The 15494-nt window shown below is 55.8% G+C and overlaps 2 protein-coding genes across 3 annotated transcripts; one reads left to right on the forward strand and one right to left on the reverse strand.

Annotated features, from left to right (window-relative positions):
* Positions 1-1023: 1023 nt before the first annotated feature.
* On the forward strand, positions 1024-11960 carry TBXA2R (thromboxane A2 receptor). 2 transcript variants are annotated; one of them, XM_060006528.1, is made up of 4 exons: positions 1024-1563; positions 6001-6230; positions 6372-6869; positions 11217-11960. In XM_060006528.1, exons 2-4 carry the CDS (start codon positions 6084-6086, stop codon positions 11460-11462), a joined length of 891 nt encoding a protein of 296 aa, XP_059862511.1. In that variant the 5' UTR covers positions 1024-1563; positions 6001-6083; the 3' UTR covers positions 11463-11960. The 2 variants fall into 2 exon arrangements, with proteins under 2 accessions (XP_059862511.1, XP_059862510.1); XM_060006527.1 differs by having other exon boundaries at positions 6001-6869.
* A 759-nt stretch (positions 11961-12719) lies between these two features.
* On the reverse strand, positions 12720-15457 carry LOC138414015 (uncharacterized). The gene has a single exon (XM_069540502.1). It carries the CDS (start codon positions 15455-15457, stop codon positions 12863-12865), a length of 2595 nt encoding a protein of 864 aa, XP_069396603.1. The 3' UTR covers positions 12720-12862.
* Between the last annotated feature and the right edge of the window lie 37 nt (positions 15458-15494).

The raw sequence follows: 15494 nt of genomic DNA on the forward strand, positions 1-15494 counted from the left end.
GGGCCAGGGCAGGAGTCCATCTTTCTCACTCAGAGCCTATACTCTGTGCCCCTCCCAGGCCCCCGAGGACTGGGTGGGGTGAGGTCAAGGCCAAGCCAGAGAGCCCCGGCTCACTCCAGGCCTTAACTGAGCGCCAAGGAGGCCCAAGGCCACCCCTCCATGCCCAAGCCCTGCCCTCCACACATCTTCGAAGGCCAGCCCCAGGCCCGTGGACCCCCTTCACCCACCTGAGGCCCAAGGACTGTGGGCAGGAAGGACCTTTAAGGAGCTTCTCACTTTCCTGCATCACGGTCCAGCCTCCATGCCTTTGCTCTAGCCGTACCCAGGTGGTCATCCTCTGCTTTCATGGCTTTGGGCTGATCAGACCCTGGCCCACAGCCCTGAGTGAGTCTGGGGGCTTCCAAGGAAGCCAATCCTTCCTGGGGAGACATTCCCCAGCCCTGCTTCCAGCCCGCTGCTCATCCTCAATCACTCCTGCAGTGCCGGGCTCTGGGCATCCTTCCCCACCCTGCACTGCGGGGGCTGAGGGAAAGCACACCTCCCCACCCGGACCGCAGGCGGCTCTGCAGGGGGCTTTGCCTCCTCTGGCCCCAATGCCAGCCTGTGTCCTCACAGGACCCTCCCCCTAGAATGCCACCACCCACAGCCCTCCCAGATCACCTGCTCGAGAAGCCTGTCTCAGCAGGCTGCCCACGAAGCTCCTGGGTGGAGAGTGTGCTCGCCTCTCCCCTCTAAACGTCCCTGCACCTCTACCCCCAGCCCGGGCAGGGGCCTCAGACAGACCCTACATTGATGAGGCACCTACTGTGTGCCAGGCCCCACCCCACCGGGTTCACCAGCTCTGAGCCCTGGGTCCCTGGGTCGGGGTCTAGCGCCCTGGGGAGCGGGGCCTGCCGGGCCCGCCCCCGCCCCGCCCCGCCCCCTCTCATCCTCGGGTGCAGCCCGGACGGTGAATAACACTGGGCCTGGCGGCCGGAGCGCCGGGGCGGGCTTGGGGGAGGGGAGCGGGCGGAGGCTCCCGAGAGGGCGCCGGCCACCCCGGCCACCGCCCCTGCCCCTACGGCCCTGGGGTCCCATGGGCGCCCCCTCCCCCAGGAGGCCTCGCGGTTTCCCCGCTGGGCTAGGGGGCGCCCACTGACCCTCATCAGCCAGGCCCGGGCGGGAGGGGAGTGGCCAGCGCGGGACTGGAGGGGCTGATGGGAGACAGACACTAGCAGAGACGGGCGCCGGCCGCAGAACGGAGCCCCAGCCCCGGGCTATTTTTAGTCCCCGCCGAACCCCCTCCAGGCCGGGAGGGGACCTCGCCGCCCCTCCCGCGGCCCGGGACCCCGCCCCGCCCCACCCTCTATCTGTGTCCCGCCGCGACGTGGCAGTGCCGGGGTCCTCGGCGTGGTTCTCCCGCTGTGACTCAGTTTCCTCAGGGGCCCCGGAAGCCGCCCTGCTTCCGCTTCCGCACGCCCACCTCCAGCCCGGCACCCGCAGGTCCGCCGGGACACGACTGCGCGGCTGGCTACCCCTGTACGCCCCATCGACCATCGCCTGCTGAGGACAATTGGCCATCAGGTTAGGGGAGGGGCATGAGAGTGGGCCGGTGTGCCTCGGGTGTATCCTGCGGTGACCCGCCCTGCTGTGGGTGTTTCACCGTGGGCGGTGACAATTGCCAGGTGCTGGGTGTTCCGGGGCATTGGTGAGCTTGGGTCCCGTGCCTGGAGTGCTACCGGCCCTGGGCACCTGCGTGTGCCTCTGTGGCCAGTGTGGCGGAGGATGTTCTTTGTGTGTGGCTTTCCCTGGGTCTGTGCCCGGCCATTCCGTGTCCTGTGGTGCCACTACAGCCGGGGAGGGAGCCAGGGTGCTGGCTGTGGCTGTGAGTGTGAGCACACGTCTGGTTGGTTGTGTGTCTGTGTGCACACTCGGAGTTGTGCCCATCATTAACCACTGGCCGCCTGGCTTAGGTCCTGTCCCTTCATCACCCATCCGTCCCCCGCTGGTGCTTGGGGACACCCACTGGACAGATAAGGAAACTGAGGCTCACAGGGAGGGACCGTGTGAGTCCGGGCCAAGGCTCAGCTCCAACCCTGGCAGGCTGACTGTGATGCCTCTGGGGTGGGCGCTTGGCTGCTGTCACAAACAGGAAAAGTTCCCGGAAATTGAGTCTTGTGGTGGGGGAAGGCAAGGGTGGGCCTGGGGACTGACAGTGGCCCTGCATGTATGCGTTTGTGTCTGTGTGAGCGTCTGTGGCTGCACAAGGGCGTGGAGGGGGTCCACACCCTCAGGCGTGCAGGTCTGCATCGGGTAAGGGCAGGAACTGATGCAGAGATTGGCCTGGTCCCTGCACTTTCATGCCAGAGGACATCGTCGTTTGTCACCTGGGCAGCATTAAAGGACTTAGGAAACGTGGAAGTGGGCCAAGGTCACACAGAGCATCAGGGCTCCCACCTGGCTGCCCCATGCACGCAGCCAGGAGATGAGCTGTGAGCACAGCCAGAAAGCAGGAAGGGTGCACCAGGCGGGGTGGGGATGGGGGGGCACAGAGGGGGCAAAGTCTCAGTGGCAGGAGCAGGTCAGGCCTGGGAAGACCAGCCAGAATGCCAGCAGGCGAGTCGGTGTCCTTGTTATCCCCATTTCACAGAGGGGGAAACTGAGACTCAGCAAGGTCGAGCCCCCAGCTGGGCAGTGGCAGATTGCGGGCTCCAGTCCGAGTTTGTCTGAGGTCACCGTCACCCTTGGGGGAGGCTGGGTGGGTCCATAGCGTGAGGACAGGCAGGCCGGGCAGGCCAGGCAGGCCAGGTGGTGGTGTGTCAAGAGGAAGAGGGACTTGTTGAAAGACGGATGGATCACAGAAGCGGGAGGAGAAGAATGGGGCAGAGGTGATGACGGACCTTCAGGCAGAGGAGGGGCCTGGCCCTTGGGAACCAAAGACCACATTCCATCGGGGCCACCATGGTGGGCGGAGGGAGGACCAGCCTGGTGCCCGAGCCCAACCCAGCGCACAGGCCTCTGGGACAGCGGTGGATGGATCCCTCCCAGCCTCACCGAGGGAGGCTGAGGGAGCACTGAAAGTCCATCCTCCAGAGAGGAGCCAGGACCCGAGAGAGATTTCTGGAACCCAGGACCCAACCAAATTCCCATCAAAGTTCTGGAACCTCAGCCCCTTGAAATTCTAGATTCCTGGGACCTTCAGCTTCCAGAACTGGGAACTCGTTAGAATTCCAGAACCCGGGACCTTCAAAGTCCAAACCTCCCCACTCTCGGGCCATGGAATCCTGGGTTTGTCCAGCAAATCTGGGGTCCATGCTTCTTTTGAGGCACAGAGAGGGAGAGCACTTCCCCCAAGGGCCACACCGTGGTGCTTATGGCCCTCGGGCTGGGAAGAGCACGGTCCCCTGCAGGGTGGGGGCCCTGCCAGCCCTCCCGGCCAATGTGGGAGGGGAAGGGAGGCCTCGCCAGGTGCCCCTCTGGCCCGCTTGCCTGGGGAACTTGAGCTGCCCGCTCTCACCTGAACCCCTCGGGGGGACTGGAAACCACCGGCTGGGGCCAGAGGGAGTGGTGCCAGTTTCCAGCCTCCCCCAGGCCAAAGGCCCTGGGCCACAGGCTTGTTCCCAGACATGGGAGACGAGGCAGACACGGGGTGTGTGTCCCCAGGTGCATAAGCTCCCCGCAAGGGTGGGGAACCAGGAGACCACGAGACCCGGGAGGAGCTGGCGGTCACTCAGGGCTGAGGCAGGGGCAGTGGCCGCAGGCACAGCCCTGAGTCCCCAGGAATGTTTAGAAACAGCGCATTGCCAGCTCTCCAGGGAGGGAGGGAGCAAGCGCCCCGCCCCAGGGGGAATCCAAGTGCAGGCCAAATCTGAGATGGCAAAGAGCACACCCCTGCCGGGGAGTGGAGGGCTCAGATGGCCGAGCACCGTGGAAAGCCCCCACCCCTCTGGGGTTCAGGTTTCCGTCTCCAGGCCCCGCCCCCATCGAAGTGGCAGTGGCCTTGGCTCTCAGCCTGGGAGGGAAGCTCTGTGGAGCTGGCCAGCAGGAGCTGGGTAATTTATGAGGCTCAATAAGGAGTTGCTGAGCTGAATTAATGAGATGGGGAGTGAGGGGGTAGCGAGCACGCTCACTGCTGAGGCCGGGTCACAGGCATGGGCTCAGGGCCAGCACGAATGGAGCGCCTGCGTGGGCTTAGCCCTGGGCACAGATGAAGTCATTCTCATCATCCGCCCCATCTTATAGGAAGGGAGACTGAGACTCGGAGCGGGGGCTTGACTCCCCTCAGGGTTCGTGGCAAAGTCAGTGTTCGAATCCAGTCTGACCAACTTTTTAGAAAAATTCTATCCCTTTTTTTTGTTTGTTTGGTTGGTGTGTTTTTTGTCTGTCTTGTTTGGCTGAGCTGCACAGCTTGCAGGATCTTAGTTCCCTGACCAGGGACTGAACCCATGCCCTCGGCAGTGAAAGCTCGGAGTCTTAACCACTGGGCCGCCAGGGAATTCCCTAGAAAAATTCGATCTGTTTTTCATCAAGGAAAATTCCGATGATGGTGACCCTCCACACCCACCTCCCACCAGCCTCCACCTGACTCGCAGGCCTTTGACTCAATTACACACATTTGTATGTAATGAGGCCCGAGTTTAAATCTCAGATCCACCCCGGCTAGGCTGTGTGACTTTGGATTAGTTATTTAACCTCTCTGTGCCTCCGGTTCCCTGCCTTTGCAAAATGGGGATCATAAGAGGACCTTTCTGAGCTTTAACTGCCTGGGCCATCTGTGCCTCCCATGGTCCCGCCTCCCCACCTTTGCCCACTCTGATCCTGCCACCCAGTGCCCCCTCCCTGCCAGCACAAGGATGGCTCGTGGTGTGCGCCCAGGGTGGGGTGCCGGCCCCCTGGGTGACCTTACGCCCTCCCTGCTGTGTCCTTTTGGGGAATAGTTGCGGCATGCGGACTTCTTAGTTGCAGCATGCAGACTTCTTAGTTGTGGCATGTGGACTCTTAGTTGCGGCATGTAACTCTTTAGTTGCGTCATGCATGTGGGATCTAGTTCCCTGACCAGGGATTGAACCCAGGACCCCTGCATTGGGAGCGCGGAGTCTTACCCACTGGACTACCAGGGAAGCCCCTGGAAGCTGGCTTTTGAATGGTCTCATTTTATTTCTACTCGACGTCCCCATATCTGGCTGATTCGTCCACACCCGAGGCAGTCAGACCCATATGTCTCTCCAATTTTCTCCCCCAGCCCCACACAGGGTAGTTTATAGCCCATTACCCTCCTCCTATTGTTTATAGCCCGTCCCTAGGGATCCTGCTGCTCCACATGACCTGAGTTTTGCTCACAGATGGAACTGGATTTCTGGGTTTATTTCTTATTAAACAAAAACGGGGGAAAAAAAGAATCTACACGATTCCAACATGTGAGGAAGGCTCTCCCTAAAACACCAATGGGGCCGGGTTTCTCCCACAATTTCACGAGAAATTGTGACCCACAAGGCTGACCTTGGAGCCTGCTTGAGAACCAGCGACCTCTGGCCACCAGCCAGCTGCCCTCCCCACACTGGGTGTGTCCTGTTTTACAATAGCTGAAATCTGTTCTGGATTCTGCAGTCCACCAAGGGCTCAGATGGATGACCAGCAGGGAAATGGAAGTTTAGAGAGAAGAAATCATTTGCCTGGGGTCACACAGTGGGTACGAGGGCTGGAGTTCAAACTGGGGCTTCTCAGCCCTTCTCTGAGACCTGGCAAATACCAACTGGTGTCTTTCAGGGTTCCCAGAGGAGACAGAACTGATCCTCACCCTTGAGGGTCACTGAGCCTGGGCAGGACAGGGCTGGAGCTAGTCATAGTAGTAATAGTAATACTTACTGAGTAGGGAGTGAGATAGGTCAGGAAAGGCTTCCTATAGGAGGGGATATTTGAGCTGGGGCATTGAAGGTTGTGTAGGAGTTCAGCAGGGCTGCTCAGACTAAAATGCAGAATGAATCACCAGCAAATCTTCTCTTCCGCCACCACCCTCCCCAGGTGTGCCTGAGCCAGTGCCAGTCCACCCCACCTGCAGCCTTGGCCTGATGGGGTGGTGACCCTCCCCACTCCGCTCTGGCGCCATGTGGCCCAATGGCAGTTCTCTGGGGCCCTGTTTGCGGCCAACAAACATCACGCTGGAGGAACGGCGCCTGATCGCCTCCCCCTGGTTCGCAGCCTCCTTCTGCCTGGTGGGCCTGGCCTCCAACCTGCTGGCGTTGAGTGTGCTGGTGAGTGCGCGGCAGGGCAGCTCCCATGTGCGATCCTCCTTCCTGACCTTCCTCTGCGGCCTGGTCATCACTGACTTCATGGGGCTGCTGGTCACTGGCACCATCGTGGTGTCCCAGCACGCCGCCCTCTTTGACTGGCAGGTCGTGGACCCCGGTTGCAGCCTCTGCCACTTCATGGGCGTCATCATGGTCTTTTTTGGCCTGTGCCCGCTGCTGCTGGGGGCCGCCATGGCCTCGGAGCGCTACCTGGGCATCACCCGGCCCTTCTCACGGCCCGCAGCCTCCTCGCAGCGCCGGGCCTGGACCACGGTGGGGCTGGTGTGGGCCGCCGCGCTGGCGCTGGGCCTGCTGCCCCTGCTGGGTGTGGGTCGCTACACCGTGCAGTACCCGGGCTCCTGGTGCTTCCTCACACTCGGTGCCGAGCCAGGGGATGTGGCCTTCGGTTTGCTCTTCACCCTCCTTGGCAGCCTCTCGGTGGGGCTCTCCTTCCTGCTCAACACGATCAGCGTGGCCACCCTGTGCCACGTCTACCACGGGCAGGAGGCCGCCCAGCAGCGCCCACGGGACTGCGAGGTCGAGATGATGGCTCAGCTCACGGGCATCATGGTGGTGGCCAGCATCTGCTGGATGCCGCTGCTGGTGAGTGGCGGGGGCAGGGGCTGCCGGGGTCTCCCACCCACCCTTGGTGACTGGGCCTCGGTTCCTCCCGAATGAATTCATAACCCTCAGGTTCTCGTCCGCCCAAGAAAATGTGGGCATGACCCCAGTGTTCAAGGGTCCTTCCTTGAGGAACCCATGAGCAAGACACAGATAATCCCAAACTGGGGGCAGGACTGGGGCAGAGGCAGTGTCCTGGGACTGAGATGCCCAGGGAAGGGCTCCCAGGCTCTCCCTGGGATATAAGGGAAGGCTTTCTGGAAGAGGGGCATTGGAGCTGGGGTTTTGAAGGATGAAGAGGAGTTTACCTGCCAGAGAAAAGCAGGGAGGACATTCCAGGTACAATTACTGAATCATTTCTACTTTGTGCCTAGTTCTGGGCTGGACCCTAACCTTGCACAGATCTTCCCTGGGTCAGGGGAGCTTGCTGAAGTCCTTCCACTGATTGATGTAATTGGCCGCTTGGAGTGGTTATTTTTCCATTTCTGACTGTATGGCGACAAGTCTGGAGACTGGAATCAGATACTTGGTTTCCAGCCCACATCCAACACGGACTTATCATGTGACTCTGGCTACGGGTCAATCTCCAGCCTCAATCTCCTCCAGCCTCAATCTCCCCCTATTATGGGGATGACTGAAAAGGTGCCAGCCTCTCAGAGTGACTGTCAGGATGATGACATGAACTCATTTGTTCATTGGTTCCTTCAACAAACATTCACTGAGCTATGAGTGTGTTGCTGGCTCTGGTCTAGGCACTGCACAGGGAACAAAGCTGACAAAACTGCCTGACTTCCTGGAACTCAGGTCGTTGGGAAGACAGGAAATAAACATAGTATATAAATAAGTGAAGTGGTAGATATTAGGAGGTGATAAGGGCTAAAACAAAAGCTAAACCTGTGGGATAGGAAGATTGCAAATTTGGTTTGCTTTGTTTTGCTAAGAATGTTTTTACGTGTGTCAGTGGTGGGAGAAAAAAAAGAAAGGAACATAATTTTTTTTGTGATACGTGAAGCTGCAGGCACTGATGGGTCCCAGGGGAGTGGCAGTTACAGGATGATGCTTCCGGCTGAGAAATGTGCTTCTGTTCTGTACCTGGGGTGTCCCTCCCAGGCCTGGTCTCATAGAGCTGAGGCCATTTCTTTTTTTGTATTTTATTTTATTTATTTTATACAGCAGGTTCTTATTAGTTATCTATTTTATACATATTAGTGTATGTATGTCGATCCCAATCTCCCAATTCATCCCACCACCACCGCCCCACCCCGCCACTTTACCCACTTGGTGTCCATACGTTTATTCTCTACATCTGTGTCGAGCTGAGGCCATTTCTATATTCACTTGTAATTATTATCATTATTATTTATCGAGCAGCATCTAGACGGTGCCTGTGAGCACCTGAGTCAGGTCCCCCCTCTGCCCACAGCCCTCCAGGGCTCCCACCTCCCTCAGGGTAAAAGCCTAAGTCCTCCCTGCCACCCACAAGGCCCTGCATGACCTGCCCCGTCCCCTCCCTGCCCTCCCCTCCTCCCTCTCTCCCCCTCGCTCACTCTGCTCCAGACACATGAACCTCCTGGCTGTTCCTCCAACATGCCAGGCCCGGTCCTGCCCCAGGACCTTTGCACTGGGCTGTACCCTCTGCCTGGAATGCTTTCCCCCACCCCAGATCTCCACATGGATCACTCCCTCACTCCTCCATGTCTTACCTCAAATGTCACCTTCACCAAGAGGTCCCTGACAAGGATCTGTCTCAGCCTCTTCTTTCTCCCTGCCCTCCAGCCTTGACTCTCTTGAAATAGCCAGGATGAGCCCCGCCCTGCTCTGAGCCATTGGAACTGAGGCTTTGTAGGATAAATAGAAGTTGAACTGTTAGGTAAAAACCAGGAAGGCATCCTAGGTAGAATCACTGAATCATTAAACGATTCCTGGTCCCCTTGGGCAGCAAAGTTTTTCCTAAAAGGCCATATAGTAAACCCTTTAAACACAGTCTCTGTGACAACGACGCAGCTCTGCTGCTGTGGCATGAAAGCTACATGGAAACAAACGGGCGTGGCTGTGCACCAATAGGACTTCATTTACGGACTCTGAAATTTGAATTTCATGTCATTGTCACGTCACAAAATATGCTTTCTAGGCCTCTACCCTGGTGGCCCAGTGGTTAAGACTCCGTGCTTCCACTGCAGGGGGTGTGGGTTCGATCCCTAGTTGAGCATGCTGCGTGACTTGGCCAAAAAATAAAAAATAAAAATAAAAATATTTTTAAATTAAAAAACCCCCAAAATATGCTTTCTAATTTTTTTCTCTCACCATTGACACATGTAAAAACATTCTTAGCAAAACAACAAACCAGGGCTTCCCTGGTGGTGCAGTGGTTGAGAATCTGCCTGCCAATGCAGGGGACACGGGTTCGAGCCCTGGTCTGGGAAGATCCCACATGCCGCGGAGCAACTGGGCCCGTGAGCCACAATTACTGAGCCTGCGCATCTGGAGCCTGTGCTCCGCAACAAGAGAGGCCGCGATAGTGAGAGGCCCGCGCACCGCAATGAAGAGTAGCCCCCGCTTGCCACAACTAGAGAAAGCCCTCGCACAGAAACGAAGACCCAACACAGCCCAAAATACATAAATTAAAAAAAAAGTTATCTTTAAAAAAACAAACAAACAAACAAAAAAAAAAAACAACAAACCAAAAAGGCAAAAATAAAGCAAACAAAGCAAAACAAAAACAGGTGGCAGGCCAGATTTGGCCCATGAGGCAACTCCTGCTCTAAAACCTCCCATAACTCCCTATTGTCCCAGAAGAAAGGCCCACAGACACTTCCTTCAAACTCACCTGGGAAACTCCTATTCGCCATCTGGTTACCTCTCCCAAGCCCGGTCAGGCTCCTACTCTGGGCTCCAACAGTGCCTCCATCACTGCTAGGTCACCCCCACTCCCACCACCAAACTGCAACCACCTGGTCACATGTCCTAATGGGGCTGTGAGCCTGTGAACCTGTGCAAGTGGGACCTGGGTCTGTCTTGGCCACTGCAGTGTCCCCAGAATTGCCCAGCACACTAGGTGCTCAGGAAACAATTTTAAAATAATAATTGTGGGGGAATTTCCTAGCGGTCCAGTGGTTAGGACTCTGCACTTACACTGCTGAGGGCACAGGTTCAATCCCTGGTCAGGGAACTAAGATCCTGCAAGCTGTATGGTGCAGCCAAAAAAAAAAGAAAAAATTTATTTTAGTATAATACATGCAATACAATATGAATATAATTATATTAACTATAGTATAAATTTGATTATAATTATGAAATATAATAATTATAATTAATTAGATTAGATTAGAATTAATAATTATATCAATCATTATATAATTTTTAAATACTGTATAACATAACTATAATTACATATTATTACTTAATATTTAACAATTATATCAATCATTATATAATATATAGTTATATATTATATAACTGTTAAATACTATATAACATATAACTGTAGTTATATATTATTCATTCATACTTAATAATATATCAATCATTATATATATTATGTAATTGTTAAATATGATATAACATATAGCTATAATTACATATTATTAATACTTAATAATTATATCAATCATTATGTAATATATAGTCACATCCTTATAATTATGTTATATATTATATAATTACATATATAACTTTAAATACTATATAATATATATAACATAACTATATATAATAGTTATAATTAACAATATATTAATTATTAGGTAACTAATTATATTCTATGATAATCTGTAAATACCTTATTACATTATATATTGTATAATATTAAATCTAAAATCCAATATTTAATAAAATATATTAAAGTGAGTTAATATAAGAATTTAACAAAAATTATTTAACATAAAATTTTATAAACTATAAATTTTAATATAATATAAACTGACTTAAAATAAACAACATAAAATTTAATTATTTAATATACAATTTTATACCATAATTTGATATTATATTATAAAATTTGTATAAAATATAAATGTTTGATAGAATAATAAAACTGGCAGTCACAGTGATTCCACCTGCTCGCACCTGCAAGTCCTCTTGTCCACCACGTTTAATTGTGCCCAGGAGAGGAGCAGGAAAAGTGTGCTATTTTTCGGCCACATCAGCTGAAGCTCAGAGAGGTCAGGCAGCTCTCCCGGGGTCACACAGCACCTCGGGGACAAAATCAGCACGGGGTCTCGGTGGATGGCAGGTGGCCCGGGCAGGTACTGGTGCAGGGCAGGGCTGGTGGCCGGCCTGGCCCCCGGCTGACCGCTCTGGCCACACGCACACACACCCCTCCCCCCGCAGGTCTTTATCGCCCAGACGGTGCTGCGGAGCCCGCCTGCCATGAGCCCGACTGGGCAGCTGTCCCGAGCCACCGAGAAGCAGCTGCTTATCTACCTGCGCGTGGCCACCTGGAACCAGATCCTCGACCCCTGGGTGTACATCCTGTTTCGCCGGGCGGTGATCCGGCGCCTCCACCCTCGCCTCAGTACCCGGCCCAGGTCTCTCTCCCTGCAACCCCAGCTCACCCGCAGGTCCACGATGCAGTAGGGCCAGGGCTGGACGTCGGGGGCAGCTCTGGAAGGACAGAGCACCCTGCCAGCATGTCCCCCATCTAAACTTTGTTCTCCCTGTCAGTCGCATCTGCCTGTTCGGAAGTCTAGGAGCCAGGAGTGCAGGATGGACAGTTTGAGTGGCAGGATTGTGTGCTGTCTTCCATCATCCCTGGGGACCCTCCAACTCTTCCCTGACTCCCCTTTCCAAAGCCCCTCCCCTCTCTCCGCCCCTCCCCACTCAGAGGCGCCTCCCAATCCCAGGAAGGGTGTGGGCAATGCTGGGATGGTGTCTGGAGGAAAGCAGACTTGTAAGCCTCCCCTTGCAGAAATCCTCCAGAAATGGGGGACTCTGACCCCCTCTGACCCCTGAATATGACCTGCTTACTGAGGTACAGTTGATTCCCTTTGACAGCCCAATTTGAGAAGGCTCTGTCTAGAAAAGATTGAATGAGAACGGGCAAGAGACTCCCTCTCTTGCCAAAACATAATCTCTTTTGGCTCTGAAATCGTCAATTATTGAAGTTTCTTGTATCAATATTCCTATCCAACCGTGTGGCAGCCGAGCAGGACTGGGGGGCTGTGGAAGCCCCAAGAGCTTGGGCTGGCTTCCAGCTCCTCTCCCCACTTCCTTTATTGAGTCTTCCCTAAGCACTTTACAGCTTGGATCTCCTGGAAGCCTCCCTACAGCCCCTAAGAGAGGGTTCTGGGATTAAGCCCATTTTGCAGGTGAGGAAAAGAGAGGGCAAGACACACAGGGACCATGGCGTACACGCCTGCTTCCTCCACGGCAGATGGGATGCACTCCCTCATAAGCTTGTGGTTTAGCCATCTATTCACTCAGCCCTTCAGACTCCCCATGCCTTGAACAAGCAGCTCCTGGCCCATAGTAGGTGCTCAGTAAAGGCAGACAGAATGGCCGAATGACTGAGCTTGTCTAGAGCACCGTGTGTCTGCAGGTCCATGAGCACCTGCACACTTAGCACTTAACAATGTGCCTGGCACATCGTAGCCACGTAAGAAGCATCTAGTGCTGTCATGTCACCCTCACGCCTGCCCCTTCCTCTGCTCTCCCCCAAACACCCCCCAAAAACGACACACAGAGCTGCAGGGGTGGGAGGTGCCTTTATTCCCCATGAGCCCTCGAGGTACATGAGGGGGAAACCGCCTCCTGCCCCAACTTCCCCCCCCCGCCTCACCCCGCCTCCCCTCCACAGACCTGGGATCTGCTTACAGCTCCCAGAGCCAGGCCCGGGTGAAACCAAAGCCCCTGTGTCCACCCTCCCTCACCGCCCCCCACCCCGCCTGTGGGGGAATGAGGTCACCTGCTGCTTCTGGGGGACCCAGGCTGGGAGGGGCAGGAGAGGGGATGGGGGCCACAAGTATGTCACCCCCAAGCTATAGCCCCCCATGGTAGGGGAGGGGCTCTGACGCCGGCGGAGCTGGCCCTGGCTCCCTGAGCTCGGGGGAGGGGGCAGGCCCCTGAGCTGAGGGTTCAGGGGGCTGGGAATGCAGGAGGGCCGCCCTGGTGGCAGAACTAGGGATGACAGATTTGGTGGGTGGGGTGGACTTCTGGGGTCTCAGCTGGGGCTTGGGGGGAAGGGCTGGTTTCTGCGGGACGGAGGGGGACCACGGCCGTGGGAACAGGGCAGAAGTGGATGGGCTTCGGCCTGGGCCAGTATCGGCCTGGGCTCCTTGAACCCGATCATGGGACTGAGGGTGAGAGACCCTCCTAGGACCTGTAGGTGGGGCTCTGAGTGATGGGCCTGGGTGTTGAGGTCGGGCTGGGGCAGTGGCAACAGCCTGGGTTCTGGGGTCAAGGCCAGGGGTTGGTGGGCGGAGCCCATTTCTAGAGCTGAGCTGTATTCTTGAGCTGGTCTGGCTTCTGGAGCCGGATTGCGTTTCAGAAACAGATTCGGTTCTGGAAGTAAGGTGGATTCCAGAGCTGGGCTGGGTTCTTGAACTGGTCTGGGTTTCAGAGCTGTGGTGAGTCTCAGCTCTGAACTGAATTCTAGAGCTGAACTGGGTTCTGGAGCTGAGCTGGGCTCCAGAGCTGGGCTGAATTCTTGCACTGGGCTGGGTCCCAGAGCTGGGCTGGGTCTCAGAGATGAGCTGGGTTCCAGCACTGGTCTGCGTTCCGGAGCTGGGTTGGGTTCCAGAACTGGGCTGTATTCTTGAACTGGTCTGGGTCCCAGAGCTGGGCTGGGCTGTAGAGATGAGCGGACTTCCAGAGCTGGTCTGTCTCCCAAAGTCTGGCTCAATAGCAGAGCTGCCTGGGGGTGTGGTCTGGAGGTGGTTTCTAGAGCTTTGCAGGGTTTCTGCGACGAGCTGGGTCCCAGAGGTGCTTTGAGTTCCCAGGCCGGGCTGGGTCCTGGAGCTGGGCCTGCTCTCAGAGCTCGACAGAGCTGTGGAGCTTAAGTCTGTTGCTGCATTGGTCTGGGTCCCAGGCCCAGACTTTAGCTGGACTCTGGAACTCAAGTAGGTCTCAGCAATTGACTGTGTTTTAGAGCTCGATGGGATTTCAGAGCCGGCCTGCGCTCTAGAACTGAGCTGAGTTCTGGAGCTGGGTGGAGTGCCTGAGCTGGACTGAACTCTGGAAGTTGGCCAAGCCTTGAAGTCTGTCTGGGTCCCAGAGCTGGATGATGTTCTAGAGCTGCTCTGTGTTCTGCAGTGAGGGTGGGTCTTGGCATCAAGTGGAGCTCTGGAGGCGGGCCTTGCCCCAGAGATGGATGGGGGTCCAGAGCTTGTCTGAATTCTGGAGACAGGCCTGCTTGTTGCGCTAGTCTGGGGTATAGAGCGGGGCTCAGTCTCTGAGCTGGACTCATCGTTGGAGCTGGGCTGGGCCCTAGTATGGGGGTGGGGTCTGGGCCTGGACTGCTCCACAGCGTGCATCTGGGTTCCTGAGCTGGTCTGGGCATGAGAACAGGGTTGCGTTTCGGAACTGCCTTTGAATCCTGAGCTGATGTGGCTTCTGGAACTGGGCTGCTTCTTGAGTCTCACCTGGGTTCCAGAACTAACTGGTGTTTCTGAGCTAGACCAGGTGTCCAGGTACAACTGGGTCATGGAACTGTCTTGCGTTCCAGAGTTGGGTCGAGTTTTAAGGCAGGGCTGGGTCATAAAGCTGGCCTGACTTTCAGAACTAGCATTGATTTCAGAGCCGGGGTGGCTCTTAAAACTTGTCTGGGTTCCCAAACTTGACTTTATATCAGAGCTCAGCTTAGCCTCAGAGCTGTCCTGGGTTCTAGAGGAGAGCTGGGTTCTGGAGCTGGGTTGCATCTCAGAACTGGCTTGCGTTCTAGTGATGAACTGGGCCTCAGAGCTGGCCTGGGTTCCAGAGCAGGGCTTGGTCTCAGAGCTGGGCTTGGTCTCAAAACTGGTATGGGTTCTAGACGTGAACGTGATCTCAGAGCTGGCCTTGCCTCTAGAGGGGAGCTGGGTCTCCGAGCTGAGGTGGGTTCTAGGGGAGGGCTGGGTCTCAGATCTGGGCTTGGTCTCTGAGCTGGCCTGGGTTCCAGAGCAGGGCTTGGTCTCAGAGCTGGGCTTGGTCTCAAAACTGGTATGGGTTCTAGAGGTGAACGTGGTCTCAGAGCTGGCCTTGCCTCTAGAGGGGAGCTTGGTCTCCGAGCTGAGCTGGGTTCTAGGGGAGGGCTGGGTCTCAGATCTGGGCTTGGTCTCTGAGCTGGGCTGGGTTCTAGAGCAGGGCTGGGTCTCAGGGCTGCGCCTGGTCTCAAAACTAGTATGGGTTCTAGAGGTGAACGTGGTCTCAGGGCTGTGCTTGGTCTCCGAGCTGAGCTGGGTTCTAGAGCATGGCCGAGTCTCAGGGCTGGGCTCAGTCTCAAAACTGGTGTGGGTTCTAGAGGTGATACCAGTCTCAGATATGGGCTTGGTCTCTGAGCTGGGCTGGGCTCTAGAGCAGGGCTGGGTCTCAGATCTGGGCTTCTGGACTCCAGAGCAGGGCTGGGCTTGGGGAACTGGCCGGGAGGGCTGGGACATGGGGCTGGGCTCCGGGCTGGGGCTGCGCTCGGCCCCG

The sequence above is a fragment of the Delphinus delphis genome, chromosome 3 (genome assembly GCF_949987515.2).
Source record: "Delphinus delphis chromosome 3, mDelDel1.2, whole genome shotgun sequence".
Lineage (NCBI taxonomy): Eukaryota > Metazoa > Chordata > Mammalia > Artiodactyla > Delphinidae > Delphinus > Delphinus delphis.

Excerpts from the sequence above, each read along its gene's own strand:
- LOC138414015 (XM_069540502.1), bottom strand. The coding sequence starts at position 15,457 with ATGTCCCAGCCCTCCCGGCCAGTTCCCCAAGCCCAGCCCTGCTCTGGA.
- TBXA2R (XM_060006527.1), top strand. The coding sequence starts at position 6,084 with ATGTGGCCCAATGGCAGTTCTCTGGGGCCCTGTTTGCGGCCAACAAAC. Across the intron at positions 6,870-11,216 it reads TCTGCTGGATGCCGCTGCTG|GTCTTTATCGCCCAGACGGT; the intron begins GTGAGTGGCGGG and ends CTCCCCCCGCAG.